Source organism: Biomphalaria glabrata, chromosome 1 (genome assembly GCF_947242115.1).
Source record: "Biomphalaria glabrata chromosome 1, xgBioGlab47.1, whole genome shotgun sequence".
Taxonomy (NCBI): domain Eukaryota; kingdom Metazoa; phylum Mollusca; class Gastropoda; family Planorbidae; genus Biomphalaria; species Biomphalaria glabrata.
This window is the reverse complement of record NC_074711.1, coordinates 33,195,277-33,220,179: the sequence shown is the minus strand read 5'-3', so window position 1 is coordinate 33,220,179 and position 24,903 is coordinate 33,195,277. Positions and strand designations below refer to the sequence as shown.

The 24,903-nt window shown below is 37.2% G+C and overlaps 2 protein-coding genes across 22 annotated transcripts in view; one reads left to right on the top strand and one right to left on the bottom strand.

Moving 5' to 3' along the window:
* LOC106059310 (uncharacterized) overlaps positions 1-6,701 on the bottom strand; it is a 16,009-nt gene extending 9,308 nt beyond the window's left edge. The window contains exons 1-3 of one of the 10 annotated variants that reach the window (XM_056033315.1): positions 6,592-6,701; positions 5,276-5,713; positions 261-558 (exon numbers count right to left, since the gene is read on the bottom strand). In XM_056033315.1, the coding sequence (XP_055889290.1) occupies positions 261-558; positions 5,276-5,515 (538 nt within the window). In that variant the 5' untranslated portion in view covers positions 5,516-5,713; positions 6,592-6,701. The other 9 variants (XM_056033262.1, XM_056033278.1, XM_056033269.1 and 6 more) reach the window with 9 other exon arrangements.
* LOC106079122 (RING finger protein 145-like) overlaps positions 1-24,903 on the top strand; it is a 26,843-nt gene extending 1,940 nt beyond the window's left edge. Inside the window, exons 1-5 of one of the 12 annotated variants that reach the window (XM_056033249.1) lie at positions 6,667-6,806; positions 19,696-19,791; positions 19,922-19,970; positions 20,613-20,794; positions 21,140-24,903. In XM_056033249.1, the coding sequence (XP_055889224.1) occupies positions 20,635-20,794; positions 21,140-22,956 (1,977 nt within the window). In that variant the 5' untranslated portion in view covers positions 6,667-6,806; positions 19,696-19,791; positions 19,922-19,970; positions 20,613-20,634 and the 3' untranslated portion in view covers positions 22,957-24,903. Of the gene's footprint in view, positions 1-6,666; positions 6,807-17,237; positions 17,489-17,515; positions 17,697-17,767; positions 18,277-18,299; positions 18,601-19,695; positions 19,792-19,921; positions 19,971-20,612; positions 20,795-21,139 lie in introns of those variants that run through there. The other 11 variants (XM_056033235.1, XM_056033241.1, XM_056033206.1 and 8 more) reach the window with 11 other exon arrangements.

Below are 24,903 nucleotides of genomic sequence, written 5' to 3'. Positions count from 1 at the left end.
CAAAAATTAACCTATTAGTTTATCATTTAGTACTCATTAATCAATTTGGTTAAGCAGAAAGGGAGCTAAACCCTGACATTTTCAGATAAATGGCAGTAAGCGGTTCTTTCCCTTCGATTAGCTACGTGTTTATAAAGTATTCTTTTTTTTTCTATTGCTTGTTAAGTATTATATCTATATCGTGTTTTTCTATTCATTATAATTTATTAACCGTGTCGATAGCATTACTGCACTAATTTTGAATAACGACGTGTACTTACAAGGAAATTCATTGTCCTGCAATGTCACACGCTCCTCTTGACCAGTCAACTCTATACAGACCAGCCTGGCACCATCTCTGGCATAGCTGTCGATCATCTGTTGAATATGGCTGGTATCAAACACGGTGGAGGATCTCATCGAGCGACAGCCAAGGCTAGAACTTTCCACACTGACTTTGATGATTGCCTTTTCCACTCGCAGATGATATCTCTGATTGCTGTCTTGTTGGGGACCCCGGCAAAATATGCCTTGAAATGTTGTAATGACACCAGGCTTGAAAAATCCCCTGGGTTGACCCTTTTTCACAATACAAATATTTTTACTTGATTAATCTGGCAACATGTATAGATCTAGATGTTGAATAGGCTTGTGTGAATTGTATGCATGAATGTATATATTTATATATATAGGCCTATGTGTGTACGTGCGTTAATGTAGACCTATGTTAAGGTGACCAGACGTCCCGAGTTAGGAGTGAGAGTCCCGCTTTGGACCGTTTGTCACACTTTTCATAAAATGTCCAGGCGGACACAAAATGTCCCGCTTTCATAAAAATAAAATCGATCAATCTCACGCTTTTATTTTAAAAACTTTCTTAATCTTTAAACTAATAACTTTAAAGTTACCACCATTCACCGTTCTCTTCTTGGTACTTAGTTCATGTGCACTGCTTAGCAAACTTCTGTGAGGCATGAGTAAGTCCTTTTACTTTGCAGCATTCTGCTTTCTTCTCAGAAACTTTCGACTTTTGCGTGTTGTCGTTCCGCATGTTTCTCGCTGATTCTATTAACCAATTCCAACATACAGTATTCCTTCATTTGGCTTTCCTTTCTGGTCAAGTCGATGACAGGGTAAGGGATGTCGTATACAAAACATCGAAGTTTATGGGAATTACGGAGTTCTCGTTTATAAAGAAGGCACGAACATTCATTATCCACTATGAAGCACGGTGCTAGAAATGTCGATGACAGTTTTCTATGAAACACGATGCTAGAAATGTCGATGACACTTTTCTATGAAGCACGGTGCTAGAAATGTCGATGACAGTTTTCTATGAAACACGATGCTAGAGATGTCGATGACAGTTTTCTATGAAACACGGTGCTAGAAATGTCGATGACAGTTTTTTTTTATGAAGCACGATGCTAGAAATCTCGATGACAGTTTTCTATGAAACACGATGCTAGAAATCTCGATGACAGTTTTCTATGAAACACGATGCTAGAAATGTCGATGACAGTTTTCTATGAAGCACGGTGCTAGAAATGTCGATGACAGTTTTCTATGAAACACGATGCTAGAAATGTTGATGACAGTTTTCTATGAAACACGATGCTAGAAATGTCGATGACAGTTTTCTATGAAGCACGGTGCTAGAAATCTCGATGACAGTTTTCTATGAAACACGATGCTAGAAATGTCGATGACAGTTTTCTATGAAACACGATGCTAGAAATGTCGATGACAGTTTTCTATGAAACACGATGCTAGAAATGTCGATGACAGTTTTCTATGAAACACGGTGCTAGAAATGTTGATGACAGTTTTCTATGAAACACGATGCTAGAAATGTCGATGACAGTTTTCTATGAAGCACGATGCTAGAAATGTCGCACTTGTGGATATAATTAAACAAATGAGTGAAGATCGTAATTTTCAATATTGAAAGTTCGAAGTAAGCCTTCATTGGGGTAGCCTACTTCTTCAACATATTAATATTGGTGGGAGTAATCAATAAGCAGCCGCTAGAGGTACTTTTGCCTGTCATATAGTTTTCCATGCAGAAGTTCTGTTTATCGAGGGACAGTTTGTTATGCCTGAAGTATCTTCTGCCATTGACGGATTGGTTCAGAAATGCACGAAAAGAAACATAAAAACTTGAAAAGACTCCTCCGCTACGAAGTACGCAAGGATGACGCGAGTTGGCAGGGGTGGACAGGCTATATGGGCAAACGGGCAAATGCCCGGTGGGCCGGTACCAAATGGGCCGGTCTGGTCGTGACCAAAGAAAAAAAAATCAATCCAGACAACTTTAAAAAAAAGTGACAGCAGCAAGACACAAAGGCCCGAACACGTTTTCTTGTTGTTGTTTTTTTGGTTGTTGTTTTTTTATTATTATTATTACAATTAATTTTGTTTGAAATTCAACACGAATATCAAGAAAAATACAATATACACTGTACGTATTGTCATTTGCAAAACGTTAGACTGTATTTTCTGCTATGCACGAGCGGCATAGACTGCTTTGATGTCTTCGAGGCTGTGTTTGGCCTAATCATTTTGCTTGTTGGCATGGACCTTTGATGGCGCTCCCATTTTTTTTTTTTGCTCCTGCCCTCCCCCGTCTTCTGATGGTTCCATTGTCAATAAACGATAAAGAGGGATGAGAGAGAGAGGTTAAGTTAGAAAACATTGATTTAACGCAGCAAAACAATAGTTAATAGAAATTAACTTGAACACATACACACAGCCGCGAAATTGCAAACAGCCCAACTTATTCACAGCTCAATATGGGTATAAAGTTCTACTTTCTGCGATTTGAAAAGAAATAGTAAGTTTCTTTTTGTTTATTTTTAATAACATAGATCTAAAAATACTACACTTAATTAAAAAATAAATATAGATCTAAATACATTTTTATACTATTATAATTAATAGCAAACTTATGCTTAGTATGAAGTCATTATTGATGAAAATTATTACAATAATTACAATAATTTATATGGCGCTGTCACAACCGATATTTAATGAAAGGAGATTTAATTTATATTTTAAATAATGGGTCATGGTCTATTCATATATATACAAATTGCGTTTTTGAGAATGTACTAGGACGAAGCAAGAGCTTTTTACATTAAGTAAGTACCTCTTTAACCGTTCTGCTTTCTCTTATTTTTTAATGGAATGGGTAGCCTGAGTCAGCCAGGAAACAAATGTTTTAGCATATTTTAAGTCACAGATCAATATGCATGACTAGATTGACACATGAAATGAGTAGGATGTAACTATCTTATTTTTTTGAAGAAATGTCTGTAATCTATAAGTAGTTCCAAAAAGCTTCAAACTCATTAGGCTGCTATTGCATTGTTTGTTTCCAGACTACATACATGTATAAATAGAATACATTATGTAATCCTACGAACGCATCCATCCAGTTTTCGATGCGTTATCAAACTTTATATATTTTGTAGAGAATTAGGCTAACACCTATATTATAACACATGGGCGTAGTTGGGAGGGGAGGGGTTCAAACCATCACTTGCCTCGCCCCGGACCACACTGGGGGAGCTCACAGCGCTCCCCCGGACTCCCTGCCTGTCCCTTGGCGGTGTGTACTGTGTTTCCACTAATTATAAGCAGAGAGTATTCTAGGGTAGAAAAACTTTTGAAAGAATGAAAGATCAGAATGTAATGAAGATTAATTACATATACACACACTAATATATATATATATATATTGCGGAGTGGGGTAAAAATCCCCCCACACCGAAAATATATGACAAGCCATTTGTGCGCCGGTTTATATGTTAATGCCCGGGCCGATTTTGATACCCAGTCCGTCCCTGCGAGTTGGTTAGAAAAGGTGATGTAGCAGCGACAATCGTACGAGTACCGGGTATTTCCGAGAGAGAATCGGCCTATTCGACAGGTTAACACTTTCAGATATATCGCACAGAAAGATCATATCTTTGAAAACGTTTCAGAAACCCTGTAATTATTTAAATTGTTTTGTGTCTACATTGTGAGTAAATTGTGTTTGTGTGTGTATACATTGTGAGTAAGTTGTGTATGTATGTGTGTACGTTGTGATATATTGTGCTTTAGTGTAAGTTGTGGACATATTGATCTCAGAAATCTAAGTCTGTGCTTTTGACGTCCCATGATCAACATTCGTCCCGCTCTGGCTCCCCAAATATCTGGTCACCTTACCCATGTTTTAGTGTACGTGATTATACGGCTGTGTGTTTGCATGTGGAAGAAACTATTTATATTATTAAGTGCGTTTTTTGTTGAAGTTTAAAGAGGGCAGGGACCTTCGCTAAAACCCTGCACTTACTAGAATCCGGTTGTTGTTGATTTGAAATCCGTAAAAATGGGATTGCATTATTTCTAAACTTTGAAAACTAAAGATCATTTTCTTCTAAGACAGAAAAGAGCGAGTTTTCTAGATTTGGGACGACTTCCCTTACAGCTTGAAAAAGGGTTACGTACATAACAATGTCTATGTACAATATATATAGGCCTATATATATATATATATATATATATATATATATATATATATATATATATATATATATATATATATATATATATATATATATATATATATTAGAGAGAGAGAGAAAGAGAGAGAGAGAGAGAGGGGTCTGTGAAACAGACAATTCAATAATGCAATGATTTTGACACCATTAAAATTGATTCTCCTAATGTTATTGCAAGGATGAAGTATAGGAAATACAAAATTAAGAAAACGCTGCGGAACGTAAAAAAAAAATAACAAAGGACTAATTAGGTCATGGGATCTTCCACTGACCTCCTTATCATATAACATTACATTATAACATTACCCTGACATGAACAAGCGTCTACAGATTGAGAACAAACTTATTTATATGTCAGGCACGGATTGAAAAACCAAGACACATTGCTTTAAAAAAACAAAGAGAGATAAGCATCCGACCCTCTTCCCGTTTTTTTTTTAATCACATTTTTCTAAGTCCAGCCGTCTCTTCCCGATTTCTTGTATTTGTACACAAGAGAATTAACTCAGTTGCTGCTGCCTGGTCGAGCGTTTCGGAATTGTGGTCTCGATAGTACCGAGTCCAAACCCTACCAACATCCATTTCCTGCCGTCCTGCAGAAGCATTGAACGTAATATTTTTTAATTCTGTACAACAACCAACAAAGTTAACTCTTTACCGTCTTTAACAGGTTAAAGAAGAAATGAAGAGTATCAATGTACTTTTTAACATCATCAAACAAAATGAACAAGGTGAAAGAAAATGGTTACCTGGCAAGGAATGTGATAAAATGTTAACATTCTGTAACCTTTGTTATACTGCTCACACAACTGGGGGTAGTAGGCCTCTACGTCACTCGTGAGCAGACGTGTGTTGCTGATAGAATTTTGATATAACAACGTCACGTCGACATTAAGAAATTCGTACTGAGCCTTCGGCCCTAAGTACAAGGGCCCTAGGTCTAAGTCCTCTAGGGCGACCATTGCAGGCTTTGAGTTACAGCAGCCCATTATGAATCAAGTTTCCTCATTTGAAGCTGTCAAGTTTAAATTGTATTAGAAATCAGGCTTGATCCCTTGGCGCACACCTATTATTGTGTAGCCTAAATACTTTTATTAGTTTCAAAACCAATGTCTTGTTCACGGAGCTGTTCATGTTTGCCCGTCATAAATCATAGGTAGTTATTTCCGTTACATTCCACTGGTACACTGTCATACATGAATATTGTATTTACATAAGTCTTTCTATCTTATCTTATCTTATACAATACAGACGTTTCTTCAAAAAAGAAGATAAAAAAGATGATTACGTCCTAAGCTTCATGTCTCATGATAGACATGTTAAATAGATAACTAGAACTCTTTAAGGGGAAAACTATTTCAAACAATATTCATTAAAACAAAAAAAAAATAAATAGCAACACATCGATTAAGAAGTGGAGAAGATTGTGCAAAAAAAAAAGTCTGGGCTATTTGAAAAATCATAGAAGCCCTACTTTGTATTTTGTAGGTTATGGGTCTTCCAAGTCTACGGCACTGAAACACTGAAACAGTGTAAAAAGTAGATGATAAATTACTATTAAAATCTTCAGGTGCGTCCATATTTCCTGGCCTACAAAACAATTAGAAGAAAAATAGGCCTATGCTATCATTTTTTTTTAAATTAATCTTTGCCTACATAATGTTTATTACTAAACGTCCGTCCGAATTTCACAAACCAGATAAATCTACAAACAATGAAGACATCAAAGTCTATGAAACAGGGTGTCAGTTACAATCAAATACATCATTATTCTATTGTGAACATCTATAGCAAATTTAGACTTATAGTCCTGTCATATTCACACCAAGCTAATAATTCTATTTACTCTACTGGTTTACATAGCAATCTAAATGCGTCTCACGATCTAGATCTGTTCTTCCACGACAACATGTATAGTGTCTAATAATTGACGACTCTGCTATCTCAAGAACGTTGTTTAAATGAACACGAGAGTTATAAGAGATTTAGTGTTGGGTACGCTCTGAATACACATCTGACATAATTTAAGTGTTATTTACTTTACTTTAAACTTCGCTAGGCTTACTTTGTGTCAAGGTCGTTGCACGTTAACTATAAACAAAAAGAATGTGTAGTCTACTGAATCAAGACAGTAGGCCTAATGTGTAGTCTACTGAATCAAGACAGTAATGTGATGCGCACTTTTAAATATACTTTTGTCATAACAGGACCACATCCGTCCGTGACATTGCACAGGTCTACATGTCTGCTTTGTTATTACCTTCTAGATCTCTGTCTCAAGTGAGTATCATCTAAAACAGGGGTTCTCAACCTGTGGTTCGCAACCCCTTGGGGGGTCGATTGACGATTTGCCAGGGGTCGCTTAAGACCATCGAAAATATGGATTGTATTTTGTCTATTCTTCTATTACTGTGTGTGTGGGGGGGGGGGGGGGTCGCGGCAGAGTGGGGGATTGTAAAAATGGGTCGCCGAGCTTAAAAGGTTGAGAACAGCTGATCTAAAATGATTGGGGGGGGGGGGGGGGAAAGAAACTATGCCTACTTTTATAAACTGTGTCACACGCAAAGATCAAATTTCAAGGTGTGAGATAAACCTTTTAAAAAAATAATCATTTGTTCTGATTAAAATGATGTTTGTATAGAACATAATAAAAATCTGCAATTCTTTTTAAGTGATGTGCACCAAAATCAATGCACTAATCATCTATAGGATTATACCACTCATTCATTGATCAAGAGATCTCTTCAATCGTTGTACAGATCCGCGTGAAATTTTGTACACAGGTTCCTTTTACCTCTTAGACGCTCGCTAAGAACGGTTTTTGACAGATTTGCAACCTGAGGACCGCTATTCGCGAAAAACCGAAAGCTTTCTATAAAACCTTTGTATTTTATTTCTGGTATTTCCCCAAAAGGCCGCAGTCTGTATATAGCACTAGCATTACACACCGGATACGCCAGTTGATTTTTTCCCAGGTTTTATATTGATAAGTATGACCATTTTTTTTATTGTAATAAACATTTTAACGATCAACCTAACATATTACTGCATCTGTTACTAAGAAATTTCGCGGCCCGCTATTTTCTTTTCTGTCTGTCTATCTCTTTCTCTCTCTCTTTTGTTCGATCTCTGGAACTCCCATTTTGTGTTGTTTTTTTCTTTAATCTGCGCTTCGTAATTTATCTGACATAGACTTGATTTGGAAAGACCCGATTCATAATGCGACCCCCGACACTTACGCGCACTCACATTTGGGCCCGTTAATTCTAGAAACACTTTCTTTTATCCGCTCCTCCGCCCAGCCAACAACAAAAAGTTTGTCCTTCGTAAATCTATACTATATTTGGATCATAATGACCCTCCCCCTTTTTGTTTTCAACCTTCAATCTTTATGCAAGCAACGTTATTTCTCCCACACCCAACCTCGGATCAAGGTGAAATTTTGCACAATTATTTCTTGTACCTGACAAAACAAAAATCAATTTAACAAATTACAAATTAGTTAATTAATTATGTTACTTGGCATCGAACAAGGGAAAGAAATTATAGGCCTACAATATTTTTAAGGAGAGAAAATGATACATAATTATATATATCCTATACTCTTAAGCGAGCAATTCTTGTATGTATGTATGTATGTATGTATATATATTTATATTTATATATATATATATATAAATTTTATTTCGAAAACGGCTCTAACGATTTTCTTTAAAAGTTCACGGTATGTGCATAATAGTGAGAAAAAAATTCTCAACTCATTGGTCACATCGGGAAAACTCAAGGTCGACCGTTATATCGGTTTGAAAATGGCTCATTATCGAAAAATTTATTTTGGCTAGAATGTTTTATGAATGAAATTTTCTATATGACGTCAATGGGAAAAAAAATTGACACCGCTTACGTCACTAGGCTCACAGCAGTACACTAAGACATTTCTTCGCAAACAAGAAAAAGTTTTAATGAATCAATTGGCGTAATTAAACATTTGCGCACCATCTTATTGTACATTGATCCATTATGAAACTATGGAAGAAAAATAATGAAATATCTTAATGTAAGATTAGTTATTGTGTTTTAAAGGCTTTATACATTGTTTACACTTGGATTGCGTACACCCGTAGGTAGCTTTTACTTTGTTATTATTTTGCTGGTGAATTATTGCAATGTGTTTAAGCTTCGAAGTCTGCTGTCCAATACCAAAACGTAGGAAATGGTCATAACACAGCTTATCTATGCCTTACTTGCACAATCAGGGCCTGCCCTAACATTTGCGGGGCCCTATGTGAAAAAAATGAGGATTGCGCGTGGACCAGTAAGGGTATTGATAAGGATAATAAGTGAAAATAAAGATTTTGTATTAGAAAATAAATTCGTATTTGCATTACATTTTTATTAAATGAAAGCTGACGATGCCGTTTTTTTATATCACGCGTAGGACTGGCGTTTACCATATTGATTGACACCCCAAAGTGACAATTTTGTCTTTTTAAGGACATTTTTATGAGTTTCAGGAGATTTCCAGGAGCTCCTTGAAAACAAGGAGACCACGGGAACCCTATTATAAATTATAATGGTTTAATTTAATAATTTACACCTAGAATTAGCGCGGGGCTTTTGAACCTTCGGGGTACACCACTGTGACAGCATAGGCCTAGGGCTGGCCCTGATGATATCCAGCTCGCGGTCAACAAATTTTCATCACGCTGCTGCCTTTTTTTTATGTTAACCTATAAACCTCGGTAAAACAGAAGTCATGTTCCAAAAGTCACCCAATAAAACCTACTCAGCCCAAAGATCACTGCCATAGACATCCCTTAAAGTGGTAGATAACTTCACATTATCTGGGAAGCATTGTATCAATTGACGCATTGCTTTAAAGAGAGTTTGATATGTGATCATGTATAGTCGTGCTTTTGGACGCCTCCAAGCGAGAGTGTGGCCTCAGTGTGGCGAAATAAATCGCTCGCCTGTCTACGAAAATCAGTGTCAACCAGTATTCTCTCAACCCATCTATGTGGATCTGAGACATGAGTACTTTATAGAAAGCAACTAAGACTTCTTGAACGACTTCACCAAAGACCACAATACAAACAGCGATATTCTTGCAAAATGGTATGAAATTCGAGTCCGAAGATAAGTGAGGAATGCAGTATTTCCCTTTGCTGTGCAGCCCCAACTGTGACCTACATATTTTGCCACATCCAGGGCAAGCATAACTATTGTCCGCAGGTGGCCGATTTAGATTTTCTGCGTTTGTTCTCGGCAGCAGATTTTCTTTTTGTCTCAAATGTGTATCCCGCGGCCTTAGTGAGAGACCTCCAGCTGTCTCGTTCGGAGGCCGCATACAACCAGGTGCTCTCTTCTATGTCAGCCAAGAAAAGTTGACGACTAAGCTGGTCTTTGAAGAATTTCCGTGGAGCGCTTCTGTCACGTCGACCACCTTTTAGCTCACAAAAAAAGACTGCCTTTGGCATTCGTTCGTCTCCCATACGGGATACGTGCCCTACCCAGTGCAACTGTCGGACCATAAGAAGTCCCTCTATACTGTCCATACCGGCGTTGGCAAGGACATCGCTGTTTGTAGTGCGGTCCTGCCACCGTATGTCCATGATGGAGCGCAAGCATCTTTGGTGAAAGCATTCAAGAAGTCTTAGTTTTTTCTGTAAAGTGTCCATGTCTCAGAGCCATAATGAATATACTAATTGCAGTATTAAATGTCATGAGGTAACCATTTTAGAAGTTATACTGCAAAGACTTTCTTACAAGCCTATAATAGCCCAATAGTTCTACATGAAAGAAGCAATGTAAAACGTTAAGACGTGAGCTGTGGTTTTCTATAGGCCTACTATTGGGGGGACTTTCTATTCTAATCGCCATGTACAATTACATTGAGAACTGAAAGAACTAAAAAGCAACTCTTCGGATTGATAGTCTTTACCCGATAGTTCATTTTCGTAATTAGAACAATATTCCCAAAATGACTTCGGGTATATATCCTTCCTTAACAAATTATTCATCCGAGCGAGGCTCGGTCACCTGATATTCCTATACTCTTAAGCGAGCAATTCTTGTATGTATGTATATATATATTTATATATATATATATATATAAATTTTATTTCAAAAACGGCTCTAACGATTTTCTTTAAAATTTCAAGGTATGTGCATATTAGTGAGAAAAAAATTCTCAACTCATTGGCCACATCGGGAAAACTCGAGGTCGACCGTTATATCGGTTTGAAAATGCCCTCATTATCGAAAAATTAATTTTGGCTAGAATGTTTTATGAATGAAAATTTTCCATGACGTAAACGGGAAAAACACTGCTTATGTCACTAGGCTTACCGCAGTATACTAAAATATTTCTTTGCAAACAAGAACGAGTTTTAAAGGATCAATAGACCTAATTAAACATTTGCGCACCATCTTACTGTAGATTGATTTATTATAGAACTATGAAAGAAAAGTACTGAAATTAAATGTGCCGATGTATGATTAGTTATTGTGTTTTAAGTGCTTAATAAATTGTTTACTCTTTAATTGTGTAGAGCGGTGTAGATACCTTTTACTTTGTTTATTTTGCTGGTGACCTCCAGCTGTCTCGTTGAGGTTGCATGCAACCATGTGCTCTCTTCTATGTCAGCTAAGTCAAGTTTGCGCCATAAGCTGGTCTTTTAAGGGTTTCGGTGCTACGTCGACCACCTTTTAGCTCACCAAAAAAGACTGCCTTTGGCATGCGTTCGTCTGAGATTCGTCTCCCATACAGGATACTGCTCTGTCCAGCGTAACTGTCGGACTTAAAGAATTCCCTCTATACAAAGGCCGCGGATACACATTTGAGACCAAAAGAAAATTTGCTGCCGAGGACAGACGCAGACGCTAAAAGAAAATCTTAATCGAGCACCGCGGACAATGGTTATGCTTGCCCTGGATGTGGCAAGATATGTAGGTCACAGCTGCAATCCTCATTAATTTTCGGACTCTAAGACAAGCCTTATTATTATTATTATTTTGCTGGTGAATTATTACCATGTGTTCATGCTTCAGTGTCTACCTCTCCTGTACCAAAACAAAGGAAATGGTCATAACACAGCTTCTTTACGCCTTACTTGCTCACACTAAACATGATATCCATCTAGCGGTCAACGAGTTTGCGTACACTGCAGCCTCTTTTGATTTAACTATAAACTTCGGTAAAAAGCTTGGAGTTAGGGCCAGGAGAGATCTGAATGGATGGATGTGTAAAAGCAGGTCATAGCACCACTGGGATGGATGGATGGCAAAAGCCGGTATGAACTTCTTATAGTCCGACAGTCAGGCTGGGCAGGGCACGTATCCCGTATGGGTAACGAGCATATTATTCGGCGTAACAGAGGTGCCCCACGGAAACGTTTCTTTAGAAAACTAATGCAATGATTTAAGTCTAATAAGAAAAAATGCGCCATTTTACTTTGTCACTAAGTGCATGTTTTACCCTATAACGTAGAGAAGTTACATTGCAAAGACTTTCTTCCAAGCCAATAATACTAGGCCTACAATAGTTTAACGCAAAAGATGGATTGTAAAACTATAAGACGGACGTGAGCTGTAGTTTGTCTAGACTGTAGGAGGACTTAAGACTTTAAATTAAATCGACATGTACAATTAGGCCTACAATTAGAACTAACAGAACACTAAAACAACTCTTCAGATTAGTAGTCTTTATCCGATCGTTCATTTTCGTAATTACAAGAATATTCCCAAAATGACTTCGGGTATATAACCTTCCGAAATTATTTAACAGAGCGAGGTTCGGCCACCTGGTACAAAAATATTCTCAAAATGACTTCGGGTATATATCCTTCCTTAACAAATTATTCATCCGAGCGAGGCTCGGTCACCTGATATTATATATATACTGTTGTAACCCCGCTCCCGCGCTACTCTAATGGTGCGCATCTGAGCACTACTGAACACGACTAGTGAAAGACATATTGAGACAGGAAGAAGGACTGTTGTGAGCCGGCTAGAAGTCATGGGAGTCTGAACAGTCTGGTGCTGAGTGCTGTCCTGTGTGATACTAGGAAACTGTGTGTGAGACCTGTAACGACACTGGGAAGTGTGTCGGTGGTCTGTTCTGTGTTCTGGTATGAAGTAGGACCCTTAGAACTTAAGACATATTACTCCATGTGACTTTATAGCAGACGTCCAAGTCTAACTAGTAACTATTACCATTGTTGATGCTTATACTAGTTATAATAAATAAATACATCGTTTACTGTTGCCGACCTGTCTTTCGTTGAGTGCCTGCCTTAGAGAGTTACAACAACTGGTGTCAGAAGTGGGATTTAGGCAGCTCAACGAAAGGATAAGAATGACAACGCTTAGGAAGCTAGATGAACTTAGCTGTAAACAGTTAAAAGAGGAGCTCCGAGACAGGGAGCTGAGGATCTTCTGTGACAAAGAAAAAATGAGAGCCAGTCTTTGGCAGGCCCTTGTTGATGAAGGGGAGGATCCGGAAACATACCTGTTTGAGATAGAACCAGATATTGGTGAGGTGCTGAACACCATACAAAACTGGTTATGTGAACTTTGTACTTTCCAGGATTCGATGAATCATTCTATGGACAAACTGATACGTAACGTGCAAGGCCAGATCAATCCAGTGAGAGAGAGGAGTCCATCATTCAACAACAATGAACCGTTACTCATTCAAGACTGTGGCTGTACTGATAGTTACAAAGAATGCGTCAATGCTAACAAGAAAAACGCAGATGAACAGAAAGAGACAGTTGAAGCAATAGAAGAAGTCTGCTACGCGACTGAAACTTTTGCTGTACCAGCTTTGAGTGCCACAACGACCCGGACAGAGCAGGACAACTTTGAGCCTGCGTTAGAGCCTGTCACTTTAAACCTTAAGGACCCCTGTCGATCTACCTACGAGGGGAACTTGAATTTTGATTGTTGCATTCAGGCGGTATGCAACAACTGTACATGCGGTGCTTCACGAAGGGAGTGCAAATGTCAAGAAACCCATCAACAGGGTCTGAAACCAGTGGACTTCGATACTTCTGTTTTCACCAGCGAGAGAGGCCTTGAAGGTGGTCAGAAGAACCCTGCAGCTGATGAACTTGTGCACATAGGACGTTGCCCACGTGCCCCACAGACATGTCTTTCGGACACGCTTGAAGATTATGCCGTGTTTGACAACCTGGCCTCCTGGGGGCCTACGGTGCATCAAGAAAGCGTGCTGGAGCAATGTGTAAGACCAATGGTCTTGATGACCACCGCCATGACATCCACTGCCTCTCTTCCTGACATGAAGCTGCCGTCGGTGCTGATTGAGAGAAAGGCCAGACAACGAAAACGACGCCCCCTTAACCAAAGGCAGATCAACTGGAAAAGGAGAAAGCGGCATCTGCAGAGAGCAGTGTGGATGACTTTGTGGGGAACACGCACCCTGCCGTCTGTAGCTCCCACAGACCGACCTCCACCTGCACTGACCAACGTCCACCACCCTGTAGGGCACCTGAATCTGTTCGGGACGAACAGATCTGAGAAGGGGGCAATGTTGTAACCCCGCTCCCGCGCTACACTAATGGTGCGCATCTGAGCACTACTGAACACTGTAGAATATTTGTATTACACAAATAACAAACTAGTGTTTAAGAGGGAAGACATTTTAGGAACTCCATTTATTACGTAAACACAAGCGGTGTTGCACTGACGCGCTAGTGTGCAAATGTACATATAATACTATTATGTTACATCTCTCTTCTTTAATTTAGAAAATCTATTTATCAGAATAACTAACAAACTAGTCAACTAAAAAGTCTAATCAGTTCATCACAAATCAAGTCTCTTGGGTTTGTTAACTATTCTGCCTGAGCGTGTTACATAAGGTTCATGTGGTCTAGAGGTGTTAGAAGAAGCAGTGTGTAGTGGCGGCTCACAATCTAGTGTAGTTTGTAATCTTGGACTCTCTAGATCTAGTGGTTCTGGTTGTTCTGAGATGTCATCTGGAAAGTCATAATTATTGTCAAATCTGTTTGCTTTCTCAGAAGACTTTCTGATGTGTTTTCTGTTTCTTCTGTAGACCTTATTTCCACTTTTGAGATTATATGATCTAGGCTTAGAATGCTTCGAAACTACTGTTCCTGGTTTCCACTTAGAATTAAGTTGCATTCTGACTGCTGTTCCGTCTTGTAGTGGATTATGACTCTTAACTCCATTCCTCTTATCATAATAATGTTTCTGAGACTGTTTCTCGGAGTCAAAGTGTTTCTTCACCACCTTGAGATCTGGTGTCTTAGGTGTGAGTATTTCCTCGCTAGAAGGTAACAAATTTCTGGGTCGGCGTCCCATGAGTAATTGTGCTGGCGACAAATTAATATTACTCAGTGGAGTAGTTCTGTAGTCTAATAGCGACAGAAATTTGTCTTCGCTTTTCTTCCAAAGTTTCTTCACTGTTTGAATAGCTCTTTCAGCCTCACCATTAGAACTCTGAAAATGAGGACTCGACATTTCATGCTCTATTCCGTATGATTTACAGAAATTCAGGAATTCCCTTGAAGAGAACTGTGGCCCGCTATCTGACCTTAACTTTCTAGGTATTCCATGGCATGCGAATATACTCTTCATTGCTTCGATGATATCTGATGTAGTTTCCTGTGACAGTTCTTTGACATCAATAAACTTTGAGAAGTAGTCAACTAGAAGCACATACTTTTTACCCTCAAAGTTAAACAGATCACACCCAACCATGCTGTATGGAAGGTCTGGTGTCTTGGTAGGCATCAGCGGTTCTGACACATTTTGATTCTGATGTTCAGCACACCTGCTACAATCCCTAACTGTCACTTCAATGTCTGCATTCATGCCTGGCCAATACATGACTTCTCTGGCTCTCTGCTTACACTTGACTATTCCTAAGTGAGACTTGTGAATCAGATTTAGCATGTATTTACGTAAGCTTGGTGGCATGACTATTCTCAGACCTTTGTATATAATACCATCCGAAGTTGATAACTGGTCTCTTGAATCCCAATACGGCCTGACTTCAATTGGAGTCTCGCTTCTTGTGTCTGGCCAACCAGTCATAATTACTTCCAGAAGCATTGAAAGTTCCTTGCTTGTACAGTCTTTAATTTCACTGTATTTTGAATCACTTACAGAGATCATATGCACTGAATCATCTGTAAATTCACATGTCTGTGTATCAGTATTTGGTAGATGTGCACGAGAAAGTGTATCGGAGATAAACATTTCCTTGCCTTTTCTGTAACAGACTTTCAGATCATACCACTGCAGTCTTATTAGCATCTTCTGTATTCTCATTGGTGCTGACAATAGAGGTTTCTTGAAGATTTGCTCCAGAGGTTTGTGATCATTATAAACTGTTACTTCTTTACCAAATATGTAGCAGTGAAATTTGCTTGTACTATACACAATTGAGAGCATTTCCTTCTCAATTTGAGCATATCTTGTTTCTGTATCTGTGAGAGCTCTTGATGCGTATGCAATTATACGACCTTCCTGGAGTAATACTGCTCCCAGTCCATCTTTACTTGCATCACATTCTATCTCTACGTTCTTGTTGACATCATAATATGCTAAAACTGGAGGGTTTGTACAAAGATGTTTCAATTCTTTGAAACTCTTGTTTTGTTCATGATTCCATTGAAATTCTATATCATCTTTTAGAAGCTTTCGTATTGGAGCATCTGCTTGACTTAGATAAGGAATAAATTTTGCTAGGTACTGAATTAAACCTAGAAATCTTCTGATTCCATCTTTGTCTTGAGGAGCTGGCATGTCAATAATTGCCTTTATCTTTGCTGGATCTGGTTCTAAACCTTTCTCTGACAAGATATGGCCCATAATACTATTATGTTACAAACACGACTAGTGAAAGACATATTGAGACAGGAAGAAGGACTGTTGTGAGCCGGCTAAAAGTCATGGGAGTCTAAACAGTCTGGTGCTGAGTGCTGTCCTGTGTGATACTAGGAAACTGTGTGTGAGACCTGTAACGACACTGGGAAGTGTGTCGGTGGTCTGTTCTGTGTTCTGGTATGAAGTAGGACCCTTAGAACTTAAGACATATTACTCCATGTGACTTTATAGCAGACGTCCAAGTCTAACTAGTAACTATTACCATTGTTGATGCTTATACTAGTTATAATAAATAAATACATCGTTTACTGTTGCCGACCTGTCTTTCGTTGAGTGCCTGCCTTAGAGAGTTACAACAATATATATATATATATATATATATATATATATATATATATATATATATATATATATATTTATATATATATATATATAAGCGATAATAGACAGTTCTTACAAGAGCATGAATTATGGAACCTCCGGCTTGACACTCCACCCATGCAGTATCAACACCAGATTTAGCACCCAGAGGAAATAAGGTCCTATTTTTATTGTATGTGTCTAATAGTAGTGTTCGCTGGTACTTTGGCACCCAATTAGCTATTTTAGCCATAAGATAGGGTGCAGCTTGTAACACCCCCACCCCAAAAAAAAATCATGCGGATGCTCATGATTATAGGCCTAAAATATTAATCTTTGCTTGTATCTTTGACTCTTCCCTACTACAACTTACAACAGCATGCGAACGGAAAGAATCTTAATAGATAACTACCAATTTTATTTATATTTTCTAATCTTTTATGTCCACTTAGTCTTAACCTATAGTATAGGCCTATTTTTCCTAACAATATCCTGTCTCAGTCACAAGTAGACAATCCCTAACCTAGATCTAGCCCCAGTCATAGAAAAAAAGTATCTCATGTGTACTGAAGTCAGCGAAATCAGTGTTGTTTACATCCGGTGACTACATCTATATTCAATTATACTGTATACTTATATATATGTAACTATAACTATCCAGTATCCAAAAATATAGTTTATATAGTGTTACTATAGTATAGTAATACTTACTAATACTAGCCTCAGTAAGCCTGCTAGGTAGATCTAGACTCTAGTTACTAGTAGGTAGTACTATACTAGTTTACTACTGGTAGTGGCATTCTAGGTCTAGACTACAGAGTTAAAAAGACTAGTAAAGACAAAGTCTAAATTTATAATACACTGAGTGTGACTGAGTATAGAATAATAGATAGACTATGGACAGTATGGAGTGAGCAGAGTCTAATTTCTAAAGTAAATCTATCTATTCTATGTCACATGTGTCTATCTTAGAATCTAGGGTCATACCCTAATCTTAATCTATCAACTGACTATGCCATCATCACTATAATATTATTAATATTAAATATGCATACTCAGGCCCAGGCAGCATAGTCTATCTAGAATAAAATCTAGCTAGATTGCTAGATTTAGATCTATCTTATCTATCATCTATAAAATAATCATCTAGAGATCTAGTTGCCAGATCTAAACTAGTCTAGCCCAGTCTAGGACTAGAAATAAGAATTGACTAGAACTAGAGTTTAGATCTATTCATCTAATCAAACCTAATGTAGATCTAGTAATGTCTGATAATCTTCTAATCCAAATGATCTGAGATTGAGATCTATTCTATTCTAGATATCGAGACAAATCTAGAGTCTATGTCTATATTATATCTAGATTATAGATCCTAGCCCGAAATTGACATAAATATTATATACTAGTCGACCAGCGGCATAGCATACGCCGCTATTTTGCAGGGCCGTCTTAGGCCACTGCAACCTATGTGACCGAAGGATCCGCACTTTCATGGAACCCGCGCTAATTCAAGGTGTATAAATTATTAAATTAAACCATTTTATAACTTAAAACAGATTTCCCGCGCACTCCTGTCGATTTACCAGGAGCTCCTGGAAATCTCCAGAAATTGCAAAATATAGGAAAAAGTCCTGAAAATATACGGAAATACATAGAAAAAAATTGTCATTTTGGGGTGTCATTCAATATGGAAAACGTCAATCCTACGCGCTATTAATAAAAACGGCATTATGCATTAGCCGTAATTGTGTAATCAGGTGAAAGAAGCTTCTGGCGCCTCAAACTAATGAAGAATTACTTGATGTCAACAATTCTCAAAGATAGATTGAAACATTTGGTAATTCTTGCTATTGAGCGGGATCTATGTGGGAAACAGAATTATTATGATATACTGTTATTATTATTAGTTTTTATATAGCGCTACTTTCATGCTTTTAGCATGCTCAGAGCGCTTTTGGTCCAATCTCATTTGTGGACCAGTGGGGGGAGGGGGTATCTAGGAGTTGGTTTTCCGTGCTGCCTTTAGGCGCTCAGTAAACACAACTCTTCCCGAGTCGGGTGTCAAACCTCGAGCCCCCTTCTAGGTAGCCAAGCCAAGTTCAAGTGCACTTGGCCTCTCGACCACGCTTCCCACTGTATGACTTTGCTACACACAAGGCTCGTAAAGTAATTCTGTACGTAGTAAAGAATGAATAAAATGCATAGACGAATTTATTTTCTAATACAAACTCTTAAATTTGACTTATTGTCTGCTTCCCTACCCAAACTTGGCCCCGCGAAATCCGTTTTGAATAGGGCCCCACAATGCTAAAGTCCGGCCCTGCTATTTAGTAAAATGTTTTAGATGTTTCGGATGTTCCTTCAGAGTTGACGATAGTTTATTTCCTAGTCCAAACCTCCCGCATGGGATGGGAGCGGGCAGGGTTTGACAGTCCAGCGCACAACCATCCGTAGCGAGCTGTGAAAACATGTTCTCTCCCACCCCCACCCCCTTGTTTCGTGGGGTGACTATCCGCAGAAACAAGAGAGTGATCTTTCCTTTACTTCTTGTTTGACCTGTTTATGGGAGAAGAGAATATAAATACATATAGATATATATAAAGGCCTATATACAGTGCATTTTTTTTGTTAAAAATAGGTGCTGGTTCTCAGTAGTTGATTGCCAAACTTTTCTTCTAATGAATAATATATTTTAAAATACAAGGAAAGTAACAATTTTTAAAAAAAAGTGCCTGTATGCCGTACCGGTGTGTACTGTCACAAAAAGAGCCCTGAATATATATTGACTCTTGTAAACTTGTTTTCCTTTTTTGCTTGTACTATTTACATATAGTAAAACTTCACATAACAAATAGTTGCCCACAAATCTATGCTTAGTTTAAAACACTATTTTTCATTGTATTATTTTATTAAATCACATTTTCATTCACAGACAGAAATGAAGAAGATGTGACAATCCTGATGTTCTTAAATTTCAGTTGCATAAGAATTTAAATTAGGAGTGATGTCACCATCTTATATAGAATAGGTAATTAATTAGAACATTCAAATGACTTCCTCACTGCTGTGTTGAAAAATGGTACCACAAAATATTTAACAAATAAAACAGAAAAACGTATTACAATGAGAGTCTGTGCCTTTCACTCTGTCTTTTACAGTTGAAGGGTGAAGTACTGTATGTTGAAAGGGAAAAAAAGGAGGATTAGGGTAAATATTCTGCTCCCTTCCGAAATATTTGAGCAATCATTCATCAAGATTATCCTTTTATTTTTCAACAGAAATTGTTTCTAATGTTTTCTTTGTAAAGCTTTAATTATGTCTTGTTTATTTTAATTCTGGTCGAAGTTGCATATATTAAAACTTTACAACCAGAGTAGCTTTCTTACATTGTGTTAATCTTAAGCCCCACCACCTCACTTTTCTGGCCATCTAAGCCCCACCACCTCACTTTTCTGGCCATCTTGACTAAACTCTAATTCTCTGATTATTTCTATACATTATACACTAAAGGTATCACATTTTTAAAGAGTATTTTCTAAATTTTGTTAGGTTATTATAAATGTATACAATTTTTCAAGCTCTTACATGGACCACTCTATACTATAAAGATTTTTTGTTAAAATTGAATACATGTTGTGTGTAGTTTTAATTTTTTTTTTCTTTTAGATGAAAGTTAAATTTAGAATTATGGTATTTAATGTAGTAACCTTTATTTGCTTAATACCCTGGCATCCTAACTCTTGGTGCTCTGCACTATTAAAATAAAAACATCAGCTGTTAGTTTGTTAATGTTAGCCAAAGTTTCAATCATAAAAATTGTTTACACTGAATACCTTTTATCAAAACCAGACTACAGATTATTCAACCAAAAATGAAGCTATCACAGGAATCAGTTGAGAAAACAGTGAGTGTCATTCTGAGAGTGCCTGCACTGTTTCTTATAGAAGTGTGGTTCCGTACTAACCCACATAAGACCATCAAGCTCCATTCAGATGATGTTGAGATAATCCTTACAATAGCTTATTACATGGGTAGGTCTTGGGCTTTTGTTTTCAAGCTATTCAAATCTAGATCTTATTGTTTTTGTAAATAACTTGTTTTGTTTTTGAGCCACCTACACAATTTTGTTTATATAGACATCCTTAACCATACAATATTTCTAACATTAAAGAAGATAGAAGTTAAAAAGAAAGAAAGCCATAAGATGTTAAAATTTAGTCAAAGTTTGTTTGTCAACAAAATATATTAAAATGTAGAATTAATGTATTTAATTCACTATATTGTTTGTTTTTTATAAATAAATTTTTACATTTTTATTTCATTTCTAATTAAAGTTTTTCATTAACAATTTTGTTAATACAACTTTTTTTTTCCAGCACTTATAATTGCAGTGGCCATAGCAACTCTTCCTCTGAGACATCTTGTCACCTTCTACATCTATCTTGTTTGTGCTGGTCTAATGGCATGTGCCAAGATGGTCTCTAAAGTTTACGTTTCTGTAGAGAAACTAGAGCATGAAGAAGAAATGGAAGCTGCAGAAAAAGAGAACATCACTTTGAACCATGGATTGTCTGCCCTGCTTGAAGACCGAAAGCATATTGAGCGATTGATTCTGCACATATTTGCTCAAGTTTTCATTGCTGCTGTGGTGGCCTACCTGATGGAGATAAAAAATTGGGTCAAGTTCACACTGTTAGCATTTGCTCTGCCTGTGGTTGCAAGATTAGCTGGGTTTCCGGTTACAGAACTGCATTTAGTTCATGATTTTGCTACCGTTTACACAATTCTCCTAATCCTTTTTTGCATATTTAACAACCTAGGCAATATCATTGATATCTGTAAAGAAGGTATCAATGTTGCCATAGCATCTTTTCGTACTTTTGGCATCATTCCAGTCGTGCTGACTTTCTGGAGGACTATGGCTGTTCCTGTACAGCTGGCTTTATTTTGGGGGCTTATGTTCCTCTCACAGATCTACGTCTATGTCAATTCTGAAAACCTGGGCATTTGGCAAGAGGGATGGCTGGTCATCTTGTTGGCAAGTATGGGAGAGTGTTGTGCTACGCCTGTCAGCCTGTTGGCACTTTGTGTATCAATTACTTATGTTTCATGTGCTGTGCTTTGTCTGACAAAGCTTTATCTGCAAGGGTTGGATGCCTTTGAGCATGATACCATGAGGGGATGGACGGAGGGATTCACAATGTTACTAATTGCTCTGCAGACAGATCTTCTTGAACTGCGCCCTCTGCAGCGAGCATTTTTAATGAGCATTCTTCTTTTCATTGTGGCATCATCTCTTATTCAGTCAATGTATGAGATAGCTGACCCAATATTGCTTGCACTGAGTGCCTCCCACAACCCAAGTATTTTCAAGCATGTCAAAGCTGTTGCCCTGTGCATGGTTCTTTGGATGCTGCCACTCTACATGACTTACTTTATCTGCCAATACTTCGATATGGACTTTTGGCTGATGGTCATAGTTTCCAGCTGCTTGTTAACTTCAGTGCAGATCATAGGCTCTCTGGTAGTCTACTCATTATTCATGTATGACTTTATCAGGCCTGAGCCATGGGAAAAACTTGATGACGTTGTCTACTGTGCAAAAGCCATAACAAGAGTTCTAGAGTTCATTGTGGCTGTTTTTGTTGTATGCTTCGGCATAAAAGAGTCTCTCATCGGAGAGTGGAACTTTATCAATGCTATTATACTGGTTGTTCATTGCTACTTTAATGTTTGGCAACGTCTTCAAAGTGGATGGAAAAGCTTCCTTTTAAGATGGGAGGCCGCTAAAAAGGTTGAGTCTCTCCCGTCGGCCACAGAGTCTCAGTTGGCACAACATGATGATGTCTGTGCCATTTGCTACAGTGACATGAAGACAGCTTGTGTCACACCATGTGACCACCTATTTCATGGTGTCTGTCTCAGAAAGTGGTTGTATGTAAAGGAAACCTGCCCCATGTGTCATCGTGACCTGGCTAAAAATCCTGGGCAACCAAGCCAGCCCCAGAATCCAGTTTCAGCTGAAATGGATGATGCAAACAATTTGAATGTGCGCCCTGAAGATGTACAAGACAATGACAACAAACAAGACACTTCGGATTGTTCTAGTTCTTCCAGTGACACAACAGAAGTGGACACATTTGATGTTGACTATGATGATGAAGAATTGGCGGAAGAAGATCAGCTGACATAGTCTTTTAATTTACCACACTAAACAAAAATCGTATCTTCTTTCAAGATTATTTCTATCAAAATTTATGTTGTTCTAATTCAGAATAATTCTTATTATCCTCTTGGAAGAACTATCCTGATGCTGAGTCAGAGTAGTGAATAGTAGCTGGTGCATTGGTGTCTAAACAAAATATTGGGACATTCTCATATGTGTTTTCTATTAGTTATATTTAATTGATAGTGCAATATAGTTAAGGCAAATGCTTGTATATATTTGTTATGTCTGCATTTATTAATTCATGTTTGTAAACCAGAAAACTTCTGAGCATAAATATTTTGTGATAGTATTTTGTTTATTATGGGTATGGTATATACAGTATTAATTGTAATAAATTAGAAAAAACTTAGCTCTTAATGACACATTTTTCTTTGTTAAAGGTTTTGTTCCCCAAAAATGTTATAGTTCAAGCAGAAATAATAAACCCTCAATGATTTCAGTTTACCACTGTTGTATGAGATTATTTGACAGGCCATTACTGAACTACCAAAATTTTTTAAATTGAAGTAAAAACTGACTAGCAACAAAAAGTTATTTTTTAATTTATTTTTTTGTTTTCAATTTTAATTTTAAAAGTATACAAATACCGGTATCTAAATAAAATATTGAAAACTATGTACTATTAAATGAAACACATAAATACAATTAAGCAAAGAAACTATACTGTAATAGATGCAAAGGTTGAATCCATGTGTATATGTGTATGTAGTTGTTTTTATTTGGTTCACATAGAAAAGCGTCTGAACTCTCTGAGAGCCACTAAATTTACTTAGAAGTTGTACTTCCTCGCATCTTTTTCTAGCTTAAAACGATGTTTCATTGTAAATTCCACGGGGTCATTATCTAAGACGATCTCTAGCATCTCTTGATTAAATCTTAAGTACATCTTATTTGAAATTAAATGTCAATGCATAACAAAGATGCAAGGACAAGTAAAGAGCATCTTGAAGGTTCATCTGTACAAGTGTAGGCTGTTGACAGTTATAAATTTCACATTACTGGGTAGGCTTAGATAATAGTTTAAACTTAAAATATGAATTTTTTTTAAATTCAGTTTTATTTATGATAATAAACTCTTACAAGTGAACTATAGTCAAACCCCACCTCTTCCTTTTTTGTTGAACCTTACCTATATTTTTAATGGCTCTTTTTAATACCCGTTATATTGCTTTTAAATAGCAATGTCTCTGGTTGAATAGTAGTATCCTGATGTTATACATAATAGAGATATATCTCTGTATTACATTACATTATATAAGAAATTACTTAACTAGAACAAACAAATTTTCAATGAAACACTAAAAGTAAAAAGTAATGCTTTCAATCAATGTTTTTGTGATATTTTTATTTTGCTTTGAGGTAGTACATTTCCTTTTCAATCCCAATGACACTTCTGACAATAAGCTCAATGTTCAAACTAATGGACAAAGTCCAACTCACCAACTGCCATGTGTAATGTACATACAATGTTAGCATATTTATACAGTAATTAGTCAGAACTGTACTTTGGCTTTTGAAAGTTAATTTTCTTTATTTCTAATTTTTGATAGCAATAATGATACCTTTTTTTTTTTCACTTTATTAATTTATATCACATTTGAAGAAAAAAAAAAGATCTACAGCCAGGATTTGAATTTAAGGCTAATGGCACGTTACATTATTCATGTGGAAAAACAAACAAACTGAAAAATCAATCAAGATGTTCAGATTAAAGATCACAAGAAAACCTAATAAAGTTATAGCTAAAAATAATTCTCTCACTGACTCTGAAGCCTTGAATTTGTGCATAGATCTTTGGCATCAGTTTTGTATTGATTTCTTTCATTGTACTATTTAATTATTTTCATTTTCAAATTCTTTGTACCTGATTTGTATGTTATCTTGAAATAAATATCTACATTTTGTTTTTTT